Source organism: Bos javanicus, chromosome 7, assembly GCF_032452875.1.
Source record: "Bos javanicus breed banteng chromosome 7, ARS-OSU_banteng_1.0, whole genome shotgun sequence".
NCBI classification, from domain to species: domain Eukaryota; kingdom Metazoa; phylum Chordata; class Mammalia; order Artiodactyla; family Bovidae; genus Bos; species Bos javanicus.
Window position 1 is genome coordinate 107,767,089 of NC_083874.1, and position 18,924 is coordinate 107,786,012.

General features: G+C 45.7%; 1 protein-coding gene across 3 annotated transcripts in view; it reads left to right on the forward strand.

Annotated features, from left to right (window-relative positions):
- FER (FER tyrosine kinase) overlaps window positions 1–18,924 on the forward strand; it is a 467,773-nt gene that overhangs the window by 438,552 nt on the left and 10,297 nt on the right. For all 3 annotated transcript variants that reach the window (XM_061424535.1, XM_061424536.1, XM_061424537.1), the window contains 2 exons: window positions 13,303–13,457; window positions 18,781–18,903. In XM_061424535.1, coding sequence (XP_061280519.1) covers window positions 13,303–13,457; window positions 18,781–18,903 — 278 coding nt within the window. The remainder of the gene's footprint in view (window positions 1–13,302; window positions 13,458–18,780; window positions 18,904–18,924) is intronic.

An 18,924-nucleotide genomic window follows, 5' to 3' on the forward strand; every position in this document is an offset into this window, starting at 1 on the left:
GACTGTTTTCCATGTAATTTCGCCAAGATTCAACAAGAGCCACCCTGACTTGCCCCCTTTCTGCGCACCGTCCTGAATGTTGTCAAAGCAGCTGTCACAATTCCCTCTCAGAGTCTGGAGAGGACTGTAATTTGTAAAAACATGTGGCCTCCTTTAGGCATGACAGGCTTTACACGTATATACATTATTATTTTGTCCACTTTGGATCTTTCAGACACTTTTGCTTAACTGCGGTGTGCAAGTTGGTAAATGCAGATTTCATTAAGAGACCAAAAGCACGCGTGTGTATGCAACGCTAATATTTGCTCAGACAAGTAATCCTTCATGAATGCAAAACGCAGATTTTGTGTGGATTACTGCAAAGAATCATGGAACGAATAATAATTAATCATAGGAGGACATTTTTGTGACTATTTGAAAAACCTTTTACCTTGTAGAAGTATACGAGAAAAATAGTTACATATATGAAACAAGTCTTAATATAATACCATAAAAATGAAGTCTTATCAAACATAATAGAGAATTAAAAATGAGTGAAGATAAAGCAAGCTCTCCTGACTATGAAAAGAAAATACAGAGAGACAGAAAAGAAATTGAATTTCAGATCTTTGTTTCAAGATAAAAATGAATTATTATAAAGTAGACCTTATTCATAAGTTTGGCTCTCCTTATTTGGATTTCATATACTGAAAGCAATGATAGGACTGAAGGAAAGTTTATAATAAAAGTCACCAGGGATATCACTTCATAAACCTAGAAAACAACATTAGTAATTGAAATGGGAATAATGAAAACGGCATTTGAAAGGAATGTAAATGGGAGGCAAGGAAAGAATTGTTGAGACACATGAAAGGAAGTCATTACTTCTGTTGAGTTCCTATAAATACTGAAAAGTGTTCTCCGTTAAAGGGGCTGGTGCCACAGCGAACGGGATGGGATCTTTCCCCTCTGCACACGGGCTCAGGCTGTGGTTGGGCGACTGTCCGTGTTCCTATGCCAGGTGCGGCCGGCCTCCTGCTCGACCAAGAGTGCGGCCTGAGAGGCTCCCACACATCACCGGACCTCAGCAGCTGTGCGGTCTGACTGACAGCTGTGTCTGGTGGAAGAAGTGGGGACAGGGCACTGGGGGGACACAGTCCATATGGACTGTCTCGGCCAAGTGCAAAGCCTGTGGCCTTCCCTGCACGGAGAAGATAGTCCTGCAAAGCGTTAACCATCTGCGGATGGTTCGGTATCTGCATCGAGGTGCGTTCCACCGTGATTCGTGTGTGCGAGTTCATTAGTATCTGGACATTTTGCAGACTGTAAAAATTCAAATGGCCTTGACAGTTGCTCTCCTTCTTTGCGTGCCTTTGGTGTCTGAATTTGGGTGCCAGTGTGAGTCCGTGTGTCGCACAGTGAAAGTGTGAACGACGACAAATGGTTTGGGAGGAATCTCCTGTGCCTTTATGATCGTCACGTGCCTCTAAATAGGACAGAAGAATACAACAGCCAAGGTAGCGCATGTTTAGTCCTCCCAATATAGTCGGTATTCCGCAGCTTAAGCCCTGAGCAGGACTCTGTTTCATCAAGTCTCAGGAGCAAGGTGGCAGAAGTCTGTCTACTCAGGGGCCACTGAGCTTATAAAAACAGTCGTTCAAAGGAACCAAAAGGATGCTCAGCATTGTAGAATACTGGAAGCACACAAGCTTTGGAGCAAGACAGATTCCACACTCAGCTACTTGTCCACTGTATCTCCTTGAGCAAGTTATTTAATCTCTGTACCTCGGTTTCTTTATCAGTACAATAGTGTCAGTCGTGTCTGACTCTGTGCGACCCCATGGACTGCAGCCCACAAGGCTCCTCTGTCCATGGGCTTCTCCAGGCAAGAACACTGGAGTGGGTTGCCATGCCCTTCTCCAGGGGATCTTCCCAGCTCAGGGATCGAACTCAGGTCTCCCACATTGCAGGGGGATTCTTTACCACCTGAGCCACCAGGAAGTCCTGGTGATGCCTACATTTAAGACAGAGATACCTACAAGGAGATCCCTCCAGCCCATCCTAAAGGAGATCAGTCCTGGGTGTTCATTGGAGGGACTGATGCAGAAGCTGAAACTCCAATACTTTGGCCACCTGATGCGGAGAGCTGACTCATTTGAAAAGACCCTGATGCTGGGAAAGATTGAGGGCAAGAGGAAAAGGGGATGACAGAGGATGAGATGGTTGGATGGCATCACCAACTCAATGGACATGGGTTTGTGTGGACTCTGGGAGTTGGTGATGGACAGGGAGGCCTGGCGTGCTGCGGTTCATGGGATTGCAAAGAGTCGGACATGACTGAGCAACTGAACTGAACTGACTGAACTGCTGCTAAGTCACTTCAGTCGTGTCCGACTCTGTGCAACCCCACAGACGGCAGCCCACCAGGCTCCCCGTCCCTGGGACTCTCTGGGCAAGAACGCTGGAGTGGCTTGCCATTTCCTTCTCCAACGCATGAAAGTGAAAAGTGAAAGTGAAGTTGCTCGGTCATGTCTGACTCGTAGCGACCCCATGAACTGCAGCCTACCAGGCTCCTCCATCCATGGGATTTTCCAGGCAAGAGTACTGGAGTGGGGTGCCATTGACCTCTCTGGAACTGACTGAACTACCTACATTTAAATAGCAGTTAGGGATAATAGTTTAAGCTCCTTGTATCATGCCTGTCACATACTAGGTATTAAATAAGTGGTCACTCATTATTCTTACTGGGTCAGGAAGTGTGTTTTCTTGATTCAAGCATGTAACTTGTAACTAGCCCTCCCAGCTTTACTTCCATTCATCAATGTTGGTGTTCACGCTTGTGATGGAAAGGTAGGAAACCCTTCACCAGGACCGTCGAGCATCCCTGTGTGGCAAGTTCATCCAGCCGGTTACAGGGCGACAATGCCTTTAACCAGAGCTTACAGAATGTTAGAGTGGAAAGGGTCATATGCTGGCTACCGCATGCTGGACCATGGACCACCGGCTCCTCCAAGCTACTGCAAGTGTCCAAGGGCGCATCAAGCTTCCTTTGAGACAGAATAATGTATCTGTATATGTCCATATGCAGTACTATTTTACTGTTGTGATTAATGGAATACAAATTTGTTCCAAAACATTGTTGAATCCTTAGGAGCTTTTTCATTATATTGTACCTTCTTTGTCAGCCATTGTAAAAATACAACTCTCACATCAGGGTAAATGTGGTACAAACAAGCCATGACATGCTTGCATATTATGTGGAAAACCTTATGCTCAAGACAGTCAAGAACTGGTGCTCTCACCCCGAGGCCCAGGAAAATGACGCGTGGGGTACTCGTTTACTCGGCTTGTTAAGGAAAACCCTGGTGATAACCCAGGTCTCCAACTCCTGGTCCGGAACCCCGGGCAGAGAGGGTGTTCTCACTGTTGCTCCTGGAAAAATCTGAAGTATATTTCGTGTTCAGATCAGTACTCACGAAGCTGAGTATTGACAGGAAATGAATTGTTTGAAAAAGATTTAAAACAGTACCTGACAAATATAAAACATTCAACATATGGTTGCTATTGTCTTGATGACTGTTCAGTAAGGAGTGATTCTGTCACTTTCTTCTGTCTGTTGCTCAGAGGAATTAGCTGCATCCAAGTGTAGCATTGTAGGTTTATCATCAGTCACTCAAGCAACTGGCTTCTTTCTCCCACTGTCAGAACAGGCGTGGGTGGGTGTTTTTAAAATCTCCCTTCCAGAAGTCTTAGGAGCAGAGGCTCTTGCCATTAGTACTGAGACTAAGTGTGGAGGGCAGGTATCTCGTGCTTAGGACTGCTCTGTTTTGTTATTAAATTCCCCACTGGGATTTGGTATGTTTCTGTGAAATAAAGAGATTTCAGTATTTACTTTCCATCAATGTTTTTTCATTTGTCTTCCCCACTACCCACCATGCCCCAGTTCTTCTTGACCAGACTCTTTCTTTATTAATAGGTTCACCTTTAGATCAGTATTGATTTATAATTTGTAGTAGTCTCTACAGATTTGATATCTAACATCATCATGTGGCCCTCAAGTGATAGTAGAAAGTTGTGAATAAGAGATGCTTAGTTCTGACTGTATAGACAGAGGTTCATAACGATACACCATCCAGATTAGTCACAGTACTTAAAGACAAAGGAATTCCCCTTTGGGTTTGTCCGGTAAATTGAGGACTAAAGCAGGTGTTATCACTGCGTGTTTGTGGTTCTGGGTTTTTTTCAATATCCATATTTGTGGTATGAGTTCCCTTTCTAATTATCTAGGAACTATCTATAAGCTAAGTGAAAGAATATGCCTAGTCCATACTTGCGTATATCCAGCTAGGATTCTCTTACAGGGAAGTTGCTGACGGAAAGGAGATCAAAGAGCCAGAGTAAGCGCGGGTATGTGCACCCCCCACGTCCATTTTGGTGACGGCAGGTGGCTTCTGGGGCCTCGGTGAGCGTGAGTGGCTCTCCTGCAGCCAGCTCTCAGGGAGCAGTTTCAGGGCCCAGCTCGCCCGCAGTGGCCTCGTTAGGGGAGTCAACAGAGCCTCTGTCTTTCCACGGACAGCCCAGGGCCGCATTTCTCCAGCACACACAGACTCTTGGATGGAGGCAACTCAGCCTTCAGGGCTGACCCTGCTGTGCTGTTGAGAGAAGGTCACCTGGTTTAGAAGAAACTCCCTAGGGCAAGCCCTGGACAGCTTTTTAGAAGCTGCGCCTGCACTCCCAGGGGTGCATGTAAAGAACCCGCCTGCCAGTGCGGAAGACGTAAGAGACGCGGCCTCCATCCCCCAGGGGGGGAAGGTCCCCTGGAGGAGGCCTGGCCACCCACTCCAGTGCTCCTGCTGGAGAATCCCGTGGACAGAGGAGCCTGGCGGGCTACGGTCCACGGGTTGCACAGTGTTGGACACGACTGAGTGGCTCAGCAGAAGCAGGCTAACGTTTGCCACACACTCATACTCACCAGCACCAGGCCTGCGCACCCCCGGGAGCCCACCGCGCCCGGGCTGGGCCGGCTCTCCGTGGCCTGCTCTCTCCATGGCCCGCCCTCCCCGTGGCCCACCCTCCCCGTGGCCCGCTCTGGGTGCTCAGCCTGTGCCACTGTTGGAGCAGGTCTGCGCCGTCATCGTGAGGTTCTGTTTGCCGTGCCACCAAGTGCTCAGGCCTGTCCAACTCTGTGCCCCCGTGGACCGCACCTGCCAGTCTCCTCTGTCCACACAGATTCTGTGTGACGTCTGTTCGATTATCTACTGGAGTAATTTATGCCAAAATGTGATTAAAAAGTCTCATGTGCCTCCCTCCCCTCAGGTAGCATGTTTGCATTACTGCAGCAGCTTTAAGCAAATGAAGAGCCTCAGATCCCTAGGCCTCGAAGTGTCCCACGGGCAGCAGGCCAGGGGTTTCAGGAGCCCCGTGGCTCTCAACGCACCAGCCTGCCAGGCACTGGGGCAGGCCTCAGCAGAGACACACAGCACACCCTCTCCCTCTCACCTGTCTGCACGCACAGGACCGGCGCCTTCCTGCCCACCTCCCAAAGCGTGTGGCACGCGACAGTTTCTCAAAGGAACAGAAAAAGCACAGTTTAATAATGGGCCTAATGTCCACAGTTCTGCAGCTGGGCCTTCCTTTGGGGCCTCTTCTTTTAGAACTAAGTGCCCGGTTAGTGGTGGGGGCACGGAGCTCACCGAGGCAGAGTGGGAAGTGTGGTGCAGGAAGCTGTGAGGGGAAGGGAGGCTGAGGAACGAGGTGGGGAGTGGAGACCCGGGAGTGAAGTCACAGGTGCGCCTGAAAGTGAGGCGGAGAGAGATCTGCACCTTGACACAGGTTTTATTCAAAGGAAGAGAAGGTGATTCAGAGGTGGAAGGACGCACCCTGGGGTCTGCAGAAGGGTGTGGCCGGTCACTTCTTTTTTGCCTCATCTCTGGTCCCATCTCTGTTGGCTCAGTAGTGGCGGCCGTGACATGGTCCCCGAGGGGCCGCTCCATGCTGCCCGCCTCCCTCTCCCAGTGGACACGCATGTGTCACTTCAAACCATTTGCTGACATTCAGCTTCTTCCAAAAACAGGTTTTTCAGGTCCCCCCCACTTTTCAGAGGGGAGAGTAGAGTGTCACTTCCTTTCTTAAAGGTAATCAACTTTTAACTCTCGGGTTGTTTAAAATTCGGAAGTTGTAGCCACTGGGTGTGTAATGGGATTGCATTCTGGAAGAGAAGCGCGAGGTGTGTTGAGAGGCATGATGGCAGGGGGCCAGCATGGCAGGCTCTGAGGCCGGACCTCAGTACCCTCCACTGACCATGCAGCCCTAGGCCGGTCACTTCACCCTCCGGCCTTCAGGTTCATCTCCTGTATAAAGATGGAGGTCATCAGTACCGTAACTAGAAGAATTAAGTGGCTTTCATGAAAGGAGCTTAATATAATCCCTGACATTTAGCAAATGCCACATAAATTGTTGCTGTTAGGAGAACTAAATTGAATGGCTTCTGTGTTTATATAAATAGAAAGGTGGTCAAGCAGTTATTCCAATTAGAAGGGAGGAGAAGGCAGTTATTCTCCAATACACAGTTTCTGTAACTAAAATTCAAGTTTTACTGCTGTTTTCCAATTGCTGTGCTAAACAGTTTACATAATTGTCACAACAGTCTTTAACAGATACTTCCTACTTTACAGATGAGAAAACTGAGGCCAAGCCTAAGTAAATTTCTAAAGGTCCAAGAGCTAGTGAATCACCGATGCAGTGTTTCAGAATTGCTGCTTTCAACTACTCCTCTGTGATGCTCCCCGAGTGTGCTTGCAGCCATCACTGACACATATGCTGTGCAGTAATAAGATAGAATTCTGTTCTTTAGCAGAGCATAATAAGGCAAATGAAGTCGGCTTCATTTATCCCCAACCCCTGGGTTATTGGCTTTCTTCCATGTGTTAGAATGAGGAGCTCTCAGGTATTCTCCTAAGTGCTGAGAGTTATTTGTGCCTCAGTTTTATCCAGACTGGGGCCTTCCCTGGTGGCTCAGTGGTAAAGAATCTACCGGCCAATGCAAGAGACGTGGGTTCAGTCCCTGGGTCAGGAAGATCCTCTGGAGAAGGAAATGGCAACCTACTCCAATATTCTTGCCTGGGAAATCCTGTGGACAGAGGAGCCTGGCAGGCTGTAGTCCCTGCGGTCGCAAAGAGCTGGACACGACTTAGCGACTAAACAGTAACAATTATCCAGACCCAGTGGGAAAAGAAGCAAATATTTCTTAACTCCTTTCCTACTGAGGGATTAATCTTGGCTGCAAGCAGTGAATGGCATTTGGGATAAAGCAACCGGCAAAGGAGAACACTGGCCCAGCCTCCTGGTTGTCCCTGGTTCATCACAGTATTTGCTCTGAGAGGCAGCATCGCTCCAGAGCAAGCTGCTCGCTGTTGTAATTTCCAGAGAGAGCAAAGAAAATGTGCTGTCTCCAGTGCCTGCTGGCATTGGATTTCCCGTAAATATTCTCTGTGCTCGTTTCATCCTTAATTAGCCTGTCTCATACTGTGTACAACTTGTAAGAGACCCTTGGTATACAGTTAAAAGTTTGAATCTTCAAATAAGATTACGAAGCAGACCTAAGTGGAGCATCTCCATGTCCTTTTGGCAGCCAGCAGCATTCACTGCGCTGTTCCTCTGCACCTGGTAAGATCAAGTTATCTCCCATCAGTTCAGCTCAGTCACTCAGTCGTGTCGGACTCTTTGTGACCCCATGGACTGCAGCACGCCAGGCCTCCCTGTCCATCACCAACTCCCAGAGTTCACTCAGACTCATGTCCATTGAGTCAGTGATGCCATCCAGCCATCTCATCCTCTGTCGTCCCCTTCTCCTCCCACCTTCAGTCTTCCCAGCATCACAGTTACCTTCTGTGACACCATGCCAGCCTGTTAGGAGATTCCCCATCTCTGAAGTCCTGTAGGATTTGCAGTCGGTAGCACACTGGCTCACGTTGACTTGTTCTCTGGCAGTTTCATGTGGGGAGAGGCAGGGAGCATTAGTCTCCTGCCGTGACTTACTTGGGACGAGGCAGCTGGGAGCTAAATAAATGAACAGAGAGGGGAGAAGGGACAGAGGTGTGTGTCTGCCTTATCTCCCAAATTAGATTGTCAGCTTCTCAGCCCAGAGACCGCATCTGTGGTTCCTATCTCCTTTAATACTTTTTAGACTATTAGGCAAAGGGTGAGTATGCAGTGCATGCTTATTGCCTGAAGGCCTGAAGTTTTATTTTAATTCATAGAGTATGCCCAAAGATACCATTTCCATGCACTTGAACTTCATGCAACCCACAACACTGAGTTGAAGGTATCTCTAAATTAGTTTTAGCTTCATCCCTCATAGAACTGAAATCCTCATTTCAGAGGACAAACCCCACCGGTGCTGCAGTGAAGATGGCTTAAGTCGTTGCACAGCACAGGCCTTATTCTGAGGAAAGGTCTGACACCAAAATTCTGTCAATGCCTAAACAGCTACACTGAATAACACTCACTCTGACCAAGAGAAGTGGCGTTTGGCCTGAGGGGCATCACCCGGCCCCCTGGCCAGGACTGGGAGGTGCGCCCTGCGGTCCACCGTACCTCTGTCCAGTCAGGTGACCACACGTCAGTGATACATTTCAGGACCTGCTATTCTGCTCCAGTGATCTGTAATATATCTGTTCTACTTAACTGTATTGATGATGATATCTTTCTAGTGATATTTAGAATCAGGTTAGGTGAGTCCTTCAACTTTATGCTTCTTAAAATTGCTTGGATTATTTTAGAACTTTGCAATTCCAGATCCAGTTTTTTAAAAAAAATGTACTGTAGTATAGTTGATTTATAATGTTGTGTGAGTTTCAGGTTTACAGCAAAGTGGTTCAGTTACACATATACATGTGTCTACTCTTTTTTAGATTCTTTTCCCAAGGACACTCAAATAAGTCACAGAGCTGTTACTCATTCCAGCCATCTAGGCCACAGGTAGGACGTGGCATTCCTGAGCACACAGAATGCACCTTTATAGAAAAGTTCCTCCCTACACATTAGAATGAGCCAGTACTTCACCACCACTCACTCTAACAGCAAACCAGACTCCCTCACTCTTCCGCAGAGCTGGGAAGCGAGTTGGTGGTTTAATTCTAACCTTGGGCTTCTAAGCTTCTCCATGTGAAACTAGACCTAACGAATAAAGCTAGTCTTACCAGGTTAGTGAGGCAGAGGATGTCACTTTCCTTTCTGGATGTCTTTAGCTGCTGTTGGCCAAGTTTACTACAAAGATGTACAAGGCTGATTTAGCTCCCCGAGGAAATGCCATATTGCCAGTCAGCTGTTGCTAAAGTCAGTGCTCAGGGTACTTCCTGTGTTACAAGACCAACTGTATAAATTAGACTACAGTTTTTCAGAAGTCTTGACTCATTTTGGGTATGTAGAAGTGCATTCCAAAGATAAATATATAAAACCATCTCAGCTGAAAGACAAGCAGGTTATTGATAGTTCCTCAAGAGAAAAGAATTACAAAGCAAAGCACAGAACAGACAACCCACCTTCAGCAGGGATCACTCCTAGAATAAAACTGTGTGTGTGCATTCAGCAAGCTCCTGCTGAGCACCTGCTAGTGCCCGGTGCTATTCTGGGCACTGGGGTATAGCTCAGAACAGCACACCACCTCTTCACAAAGCCTTCACCCCAGCAATGCCCACCTCCCCCTTCCCGCATTAGTTTACCCTCTCTACACTAGTATTACTGTCTGCACAAGTTAGAGGGAAAAACCCTTTGACCTGAAAGGCTCTCTAGTCGCCTCCTCATTTCTCCATACGCCTTTATAGAAAACTTACTCAAGAGTGGCTAAACCTCCCTGTCTCCACTTCTTTCTTTCATTCTCTTTGAACATGCGCCAGTCATACCATCGTACCCACCGCTCCTGAGACTACACTTGTCAGTCTCATTAAATCCCACATTGCTGAATCTAATGGCCAGCTCATCGTCCTCATCTTGCTTGTCCTCTTAGTAGTAGCTGACAGTTACTGTCTCATTGCTCCTCGAAAAGCCTTCCTCACTTGGCTTCCAGGACACCAGCTCCTCTGTTGGTTCCCTCCCTGCCTCACTTGCTCCTCCTCAGCCTTCTTTCTTCAGTCCTTCTCTAAGTCACAGAGTTTCTGGAGCGCAGTCCTTGAATCCCCTCTCTTCTGACCTCCAGACTCACACACCCAACTGCCTACCCAACGTCTCAGACTCAGTATGTCCAAAACCAGACTCCCCACCTACAGTACTGAGTGCGTTTTGACTGCATGGGTCCATCTAGTCAAGGCTATGGTTTATCCAGTGGTCATGTATGGATGTGAGAGTTGGACTGTGGAGAAAGCTGAGCGCCGAAGAATTGATGCTTTTGAACTGTGTGTTGGAGAAGACTCTTGAGAGTCCCTTGGACTGCAAGGAGATCCAACCAGTCCATTCTGAAGGAGATCAGCCCTGGGATTTCTTTGGAGGGAATGATGCTGAAGCTGAAACTCCAGTACTTTGGCCACCTCATGCGAAGAGTTGACTCATTGGAAAAGACTCTGATGCTGGGAGGGATTGGGGGCAGGAGGAGAAGGGGACGACAGACGATGAGATGGCTGAATGGCATCACGGACTCGATGGACGCGAGTCTGAGTGAACTCTGGGAGTTGGTGATGGAGAGGGAGGCCTGGCATGCTGCGATTCATGGGATCGCAAAGAGTTGGACACAACTGAGTGACTGAACTGAACTGAACACAAACACACATATATCCAAAAAAAAGAAAAATCTAAGAAACAAAAATTGCTTAAATGACATAGGAATTTCTCTCACACATTTAAAAGAAAAAATCTAGACATACAAAGTCCAGATCGTGTATGGCAGGCACACTTGTCATTAGGGACCTGGGCCCCTTGTCTCGTTACTTCTCCAGCTTTAGTGTGCTTCCTCTTTTCGTTGGTGGGAGAGAGAAATGTAATGGTCCTTCCCCTCTAAAAGAAACTTACTAGAAATCCTAGACAACTCTTCTGCTTGCAGTTCATTGGCCAGAACTTATATCATGGCCAGATCTCGCTGCAGGGGAGGTTGGGATGAATAGCATTTTTTAGCTCAATGAGAATATATTCAGCTAAAAATGGGGGGGGGGGGGTTGGGCAGGGGGGAAGGTGAAAAAGAGTATTAAATGGACAGTAGGGAGCAGCTAGCTGTGTCTGCCATGCTCTGAATCTGGTTCTCCCCCAGTTCCCCGTTCCCTTGTCAGCCACATTCTCCCAGTTGCTTAGGCCAAATGCCTTGGGTCAGCCATGGCTCTTTTTCTCTCCCAGTCTACATCCAATCCACCAGCAGATCCTCCTGATTGTGCTTTCAGAATAGATCCTGAATCTGATAGCTCTGACCACCTCCTCACTTGCATCTTAGTGCAGGCTGTCATTGCCTCTTCTGGACTTCGCAGATAAGCTGCTTACTGGGCTCTCTGGTTCTGCCAGTCTACTCTCCACACAGTAGCATATCATCCTTCAAAACCTAAGTCACACTGTGTCAGTCCTGTGTGCAGAACCCCGCCTACCTCCTAGCTGATAAAATCCAAGGGGCTTAGTATTAAAGGGCCATGCGTCATTTGGTCCTGGCTCACTCTGATTAAATCTGTCTTCTCGCTTACTCATTCCACTCCAGCTCTGCTGGCTTCCTTGATGTTCCTTGAATATACCAAGTATGGGCCAATTTTAGGGCCTTTGTATCTATAAATACTATTCCTTCCACCCTGAATGCTCTTCACCTAGAGATCCCCATGGCTTGCTCCTTAGCTTCTTTCAGATCTTTGATCAAATATCACATTATCAAAGAGATCTTTCCTAACAGCCTATCTAAAATAGGATTCCCTCTTGGAAATCTTTTTCCCTTTATATAGCTCTTTTTCCTCTTAGCACTCAACACTGTCTGACCTTTCTTCTGCTATTCTGTGTGTGTGCATGCTCATATGCTTTATTTATATGTCTATATATAAACATCTATATTACATATATGAATCTGATTATTGAGCGTCTTCCCACTAGAACTAGAGTGCAGACGTGGTCTGTTTTGTTAACCACCATCTTTCTATTAGTTAAGGGAGGTCAAGATAGAGTTCTCTGACAGAGAAATGTAATGGGTACTTCCCTTTTCTTTTAAAGAAACTAAAGAGTTCTGCTTATATCTCATTGGCCAGTATTTAGATTATGTGTGGAGCTAGCTGCAGGGGAGGTTGGCAAGTCTCACAGAAGTCTCAGTTGAGCTAAGAATGAATGAAGAGGAGTGAGCTATGCAAAAGTCTAGAAGGCGAGCACTCCAGGCAAAGGGAATAGCGAAGTGCAAAGCCCTACTGTGGAAATAAGCTTGTCATGTAGAAGGGGTTTGTCCTATGTTTGGGGACAAAACAAAGTTGAGTGTGGCTGGAATAAGCAATTATGGAGATACCGGAACACGATAGAGGCTTCCCAGGTGGGGCTGGTGGTAAAGAACCCCCTGCCAATGCAGGAGACAAAAGAGACTCAGGTTCGATCCCTGGGTCAGGAAGATCCCCTGGATGAGGGCATGGCAACCCACTCCAGTATTCTTGCCTGGGAAATTCCATGGACAGAGGAGCCTGGCGGGCTAAAGTCCATGGGGTCGCAAGGAATCAGACACGAATGAAACAACTTAGTCAATTTAGTACACACGCAGAACAAGGTGAGAGAGGCAGGGCAGCTCACCAGGGAGGGTTTTGCGTATCCCAGATGCAAAAAGGGAAAAGAGAGAGAAAGGCACCAGCCTCTTTGGCATCTCAGCCATTCTCCAGCCTTTGGGAAATTCCAGGGATACACTGCCAAAGGCACACGCAGCTATTTAAGTAACTGAAAGTAAAGAAAATTTAAACGTTCAGTTTCCGCATCGCACCCGTCACATTGCATGTGTTGAGTAGTCACGTGGTCCGTGCTGCCTACCAGCCAGCACACACAGGGCCCGCGGGGCCGCATACACCCTTGTCCCAGAAAGTTCTGTTAGTGCAGCTCTGGGATAGCCAGTCAAGAGAGGAGTAATACGGAGCCTGCTTAGTCTCTCCTGTGGCTTCTCTCTTAACCCTAGAATCAGTGCTTTCTGTTTCAGTGGAAATAATGCCTGTGGCGCCTGGATTAGCATGTGGCCCGTCACATGTACACGTGTTATCGTGGTAATTTTTACCTGTGACAGAGAGAAAGACTGGAAACTCACATGCATTCTTAACCTCATTACAAGCACACTGCAGATGTGAAAATGCAAAGTGTGGAAGCCATCCATGTGAACGGCGTTTTCTGTGTCTTATTGTGACCTAGGGATCTTGCTGCAAGAAACTGCCTGGTAGGTGAGAATAACGTGCTGAAAATCAGTGACTTTGGAATGTCTCGTCAAGAGGACGGTGGTGTGTATTCATCTTCTGGCCTGAAGCAGATCCCCATTAAGTGGACGGCACCAGAAGCGCTTAATTATGGTAAGAAGGGACCCTTCCTTTCTGGTGGTCAAAGCGGACTCCATCAGCATGAAACAGTCACGGGCAGAGTCCCGGAGCAGAGCAGAGCACAAGCGAGAATCAGCTGAGGGGCAGCACACGGGGTGTGTGTGTTCAGACTTTGCACACTTGAGGACAGACTTAATTCAGCGATTTTATTGATCAGATTTCTGTGTGAGATTGCTAGATTTAAAAGATGGATAGAGTTACAAGCACTGGTAAGTGTGAGTGTGCATCTGAAAGTTTCTATCGTGATCCCAGAAAAAGATTATTTCTATTTTAATAGTCAGATTAGACCCAGAGTCAAAGTGTTGTGTGGCTCTGGACCATTTCCTTTGAATGCCTTATATTTGGTCCAATAACCTCATCTGATGTTAGGTTCCTGAAATACTGAGTCTGTAGTTTCTCTCTGAAAAACTGACATGGTTTCTTAGCATCTCAGTCTCTGGAACTTGTATAAATCTTTTGGGAAGAGAGAGATGGAATATGTGTGTGTACATATCTAAATCACTTTGCGAGGACATTTCGACTCAACTACCCTCCAATGTAAAATAAAAATAAAATTTAAAACATATCATAAAATTATTCTTTGTTAAAGTGAAAAGTACTTCATCATGAAAAATTAATATAAAGTATTTACAAAAGTCTTAATGCCTGAATTAAAGACAGGTAATTTAGAAAAAGCTTTGAGGTAAAATTCATGTGACATAAAACTGACCGTTGTAAAGTGACCAGTTCAGGAGCGTTTAGTACCTTCACAGCGCTGCACAAATCCTGCCTCTCTCTGGTTCTAAAGCATCTTCCTCACTCCAGAATAAAGCCTTACACCCGTATTAAGAAGTCACTCCCCCAACCGCTAGAGGCTCAGACCTGCTTTTGGTTGCTATGTATACACCTATTCTGCCTATTTCATATAAATGGAATCATATAATATGTGACCATTGGCGTGTGACTTCTTTCATCTAGCGTAAGGTTTTCAAGGTTCAACCATGTTACAGCATGTATCATTATTTTACTCCTTTTTGTAGCTCAATAATATTCTGTTGTATGTATCTGCCACAGTTTATTTATCCGTTCACCCACTGATGTGTATTCGAGCGGTGTTTGCCTTTTGGCAGTTGTGAATAGTGCTGCTCTAAACACCTGTGTACTGGGGTTTGTTTGTGTACCTGTTTTCAACTAATTCTGAGTACACACTAGGGAATCTGGTAATTCTGTGCTTAAGTGTTTGAGGAACCACTGAATGTTTTCCAGATCAAGCTTTGGAATATGATTGTTTTGGAAGTCAGTTGGGATGGATCCAGACACCACAACCAGCTTTGCATTTTGCACGTCAGCAATGCTATGGAACAGACATGTGCAGGCAGCTGTCATTGTAAGAAGTTGACTAAGCTGTTCTAGTTTCCAGCAATGCAGTTTTTTAACCTAACACGTCAGGGATACTAAGCCTCACCCTTAGTCTGTCTTCCCGTGTGCTGGCGAGAGAAGTGCTGGTAAGCTTTGAGGAATCCCACCACTCCTCAAAATCCACAGAACATGGCAGCCCTGCTATTTCCCACACTGATTCTTCTCTGGGGTGGTCATTATTCTGAGGCTATATTCCTAACGACAGCAATCACAAGATGAAAGAAAGGACTGTAATCTTTTTTTTAATGGAGACATTTTCTTAGATAATGAAAACTGCTGAGCACCTTCTTGTTGATTCTTACAGCAGCCCTATAAGGGAGCCAGTGCTGGACTAGGGAGCCGTAAATACTTATCAGTAAAATCCACTCTCTACAATGTGTTCTTAATCCTGTCTGCCGGATTCTCTATATTACATTGCCTTTAAAATCTCTCTTACTGCTAAGCAATTATACCAGTAAAATTCAGCCTTTTAATCAGGGCGTATTTTAGTTGAATTTCAAGCTGACTAAAGTATTTACCAAATACTTTAATTCAGAATTCTAATTCCAATATCTGTAAGAGCCAAACCTAAATTTAGCATGTCATAGAATAAAGACACGTTTCCCTGGTGGCTCAGATGGTAAAGATCTGTGTGTGATGCTGGAGACCTGGATTTGATGCCTGGGTCGGGAAGATCCCCTGGAGGAGGGTGTGGCAACCCACTCGAGTGTTCTTGCCTGGAGAACCCCATGGACAGAGGAGCCTGGTGGGCTGCAGTCCACAGGGTCACAGAGAGGCAGACGTGGCCGAGCAACCAGGCGCAGCACACGTGAAGGTCTTTGCTGGGCAGTGACAGACTGCTTGTTCATGTTACTTTTATAAAATACTGAACAGCACACCCTCTCATCACAAACTGAAATGGCTTAAAGACATAAACCTAAGTCTTTAAGACAACATACAACTCCTAGAAAAGATCATAGGAAAAACATTCTCTGACATAAGGCATACCAGTGTTTTCTAAGGCCAATCTCCCAAGGCAATAGAAATAAAAACAAACCTAATCAAACTTCCAGGCTTTTGCACAGGGAAGGAAACTAAAAACGACATGAGAACACAACCTACAGAATGGCGGGGATGTTCAGAAGTGATGCGACTAACAAAGGCTTCATTTCAAAGTATGCAAGCGGTTCATACAACTCAACAACAAATGAACAACCCAATAGACCTTTTTCTTCCTTCCTTCTTCCCCCAAAGGAAAGAACCCTTTCCTTCTTCTCCAAAGAAGGAAAACAAATGACCAACAGGCACATGAAAAGATGCTCAGCATCACTAATTATCAGAGAAATGCAAATCAAAACTGCAGTGAGGTACCACCTCACAGCAGTCAGAATGGCCATCATTAAGAAGTCTACAAGTAAATGTGGGAGAGGGTGTGGAGACAGGGGAGGCCACTGTTGGTGGGAACGTGGCTGGGTGCAGCCACCGTGGAAAACAAGACGGGCCGCTCAGAAGACCAAGCGCAGCATCACCACGTGATCTATCCAGCCGACTCCTGGGCACACACCCAGACAACACTCTAACTCAGAAAGACGCACGCACCCCTGCGCTCACAGCAGCAGTGATCACAGCAGCCAGGACAGGGAAGACGCCTAAGCCCATCCCAGGTGGGTGGACACGGAAGACGCGGCCCACGCACACAGTGGGCTGGGAGAGAATGGAATGACGCTGTTTTCATGACATGGGTGCGACTGGAGACTGTCATGCCAAGTGAAGTAAGAAAGAGAAAGACAGGCAGGCACCGTATGATGCCCTCACATGCGGAACCTGAAACGTGGCACACATGAACCTGTCTGTCAAACAGCGCAGACATAGGGAGCAGCTGGCAGTGGCCAGGCAGGAGGGCTGGGGTAGCAGCTGTGAGCTTTTATGCACAGAATGGGGAAGCAGGGCCCCACTTTATATGTTTATACACAGAGAATATTCAATGTCCAATGATCAACCATAAGGGAAAAGAACATTTTTAAAAAATGTATGTACATGTGTAACTGAATCATCTTGCTGTACAGCAGAAATTAATACTGTAAGTCAACTATACCTCAATAAAAATATTGATAAAAAAATTTTTAATGCAGAACAGTTTAGGTGAGGGAGAGATGTCTAACAGGATGAGAAGGAAGTCAGGAGTATTTATTACCCAATCCAGTGAGGGAGTTCCTGAGTGTGTGCGCATGTCTCGGCAAACCTGAGAAACATTTTAGTTCTTCCAGAATAAAATTACTGAAGATTGGCTCTAAATCCTAGCATTTTTTAACAAGAGAAAATATATCTTACGAAAGTCTTACTTGTTGTTCTACATGGAGATGTAATTTAAAGCATGGCTGCTATAATTAATACTATATTGTATATCTGAAAGTTGCTAGAAGAGTAGATCCTTAGAGTTCTCATCACAAGAAAAAGAATTTTTGTGACAGTGGATGATAGTGTTGACTAGACTTACTGTGATTATTCTGTAATATATACAAATAGTGAATCATCATGCTTCACAACTGAAACTCATATAATGTTATATGTCAATTATACCTCAATAAGAAATACTAAGTAATTCCTTAAAATAATCCAGTTAAAACCAGATTCAAAAGTCAGGTCACAGAGTTAGGTTATAAGCTTTCACTTCCAGAGTGTGATCTTGGTTTACAGAACAAGTGGCCATTCTTGACCTCTTCCCAGGTATCATCTCACAAAAGGGCATTGGGTTCTCTGGGCTGTACATGTCCTTGAAGAGCTAATTAGTCTAAACTTGTGGCCATTGAATGATTTTCATAAAAAGCTTTAATTCATTGGATGTCAGGCATGAAAACAGTTGATGTACAGACAAGGCAACTAATCTTGGTACTGACTCGCATAGTGAATGTCCATAATTACTGTCTAGTAAGAAGGAAACTAATTCACACAGCTGGAGACGATGATCCTCCAGAACACTCCAGTCTCTGACGTCAGAGCAGTTAGCATAGCAATATTGTGCTATTTCCTTGTACTGTTTGCAAGAAGGAGAAAAGGCCATCCTACTCAAATTAACAAGACCTTTTTAGAGGCCAGGCATTTATAAATCCGGGAATGGCAGAAGGACTTTGGAAAATCTTGGAAATTCATAGCCTTTTTGCTTCCGCTCCTTGATGTCACATTCATTCCAGAAAGTATCTTTGTTTGGCTTTTATCTCTGTGTTTGTCTAGAAGATTACCAAGGGGAGAAAACAAAACCAAGAGCTTAGCTTATGTAATGCAGTAAAACAGGTGCACCAAGATATTTTGACAAAACAAGGTACCATGTAATTTAAAGAAGTTGTTTTTATCAGCGAGCTATGTTAATTTCTACTCTATTCAAAACACAGAAAAATGAATTTTTCATAAATGAAACTGTCAGTGGAGAAAATGAGACCTTTAGGCATGTAAGAATATCTGTAAACAGTGATGAGTAAAAAAACTGATGTTAAGAAACTTTCCTTGTTGCTCTAACTTTGTAATTTCAGTAGAAAGAAATTGAATGCAGGCAGAAAACAATTACATAACTCCCAGCTTATTTAATCTCCTAGGCATTGATGTATACAAATTTATATCTTTTTTAGATAAACCATCCGGCTCATTTAGAGGCCACAGAGAGAGTAAACGTGCATACTGAGTGAGAATGTGCTCTTGGTGGGGGAAGTGTGATTTGGAAGGTGGTTTGGTTAAACTAACAACCTGAAGACTGTTCATTTAATTGGTGTATTACTCCTCCTGGAAAGCAAAACTAGGCAACAGAATAATATCACTAATTGTTGAGTCCCTGATAAGTTTAAACCTGTGACTGACACAGACATACACAATCAGAAATTGTCACCTGCTTACCCAGTGTGCTGGCTGTGATTTGTCCACCCTCCAGGGAGATACAGTTCTGAGAGTGACGTGTGGAGCTTCGGCATCCTGCTCTGGGAGACCTTCAGCCTGGGGGTCTGCCCCTATCCCGGAATGACAAACCAGCAGGCCCGGGAACAGGTGGAAAGAGGTGAGCTCAAGACACAGGGTG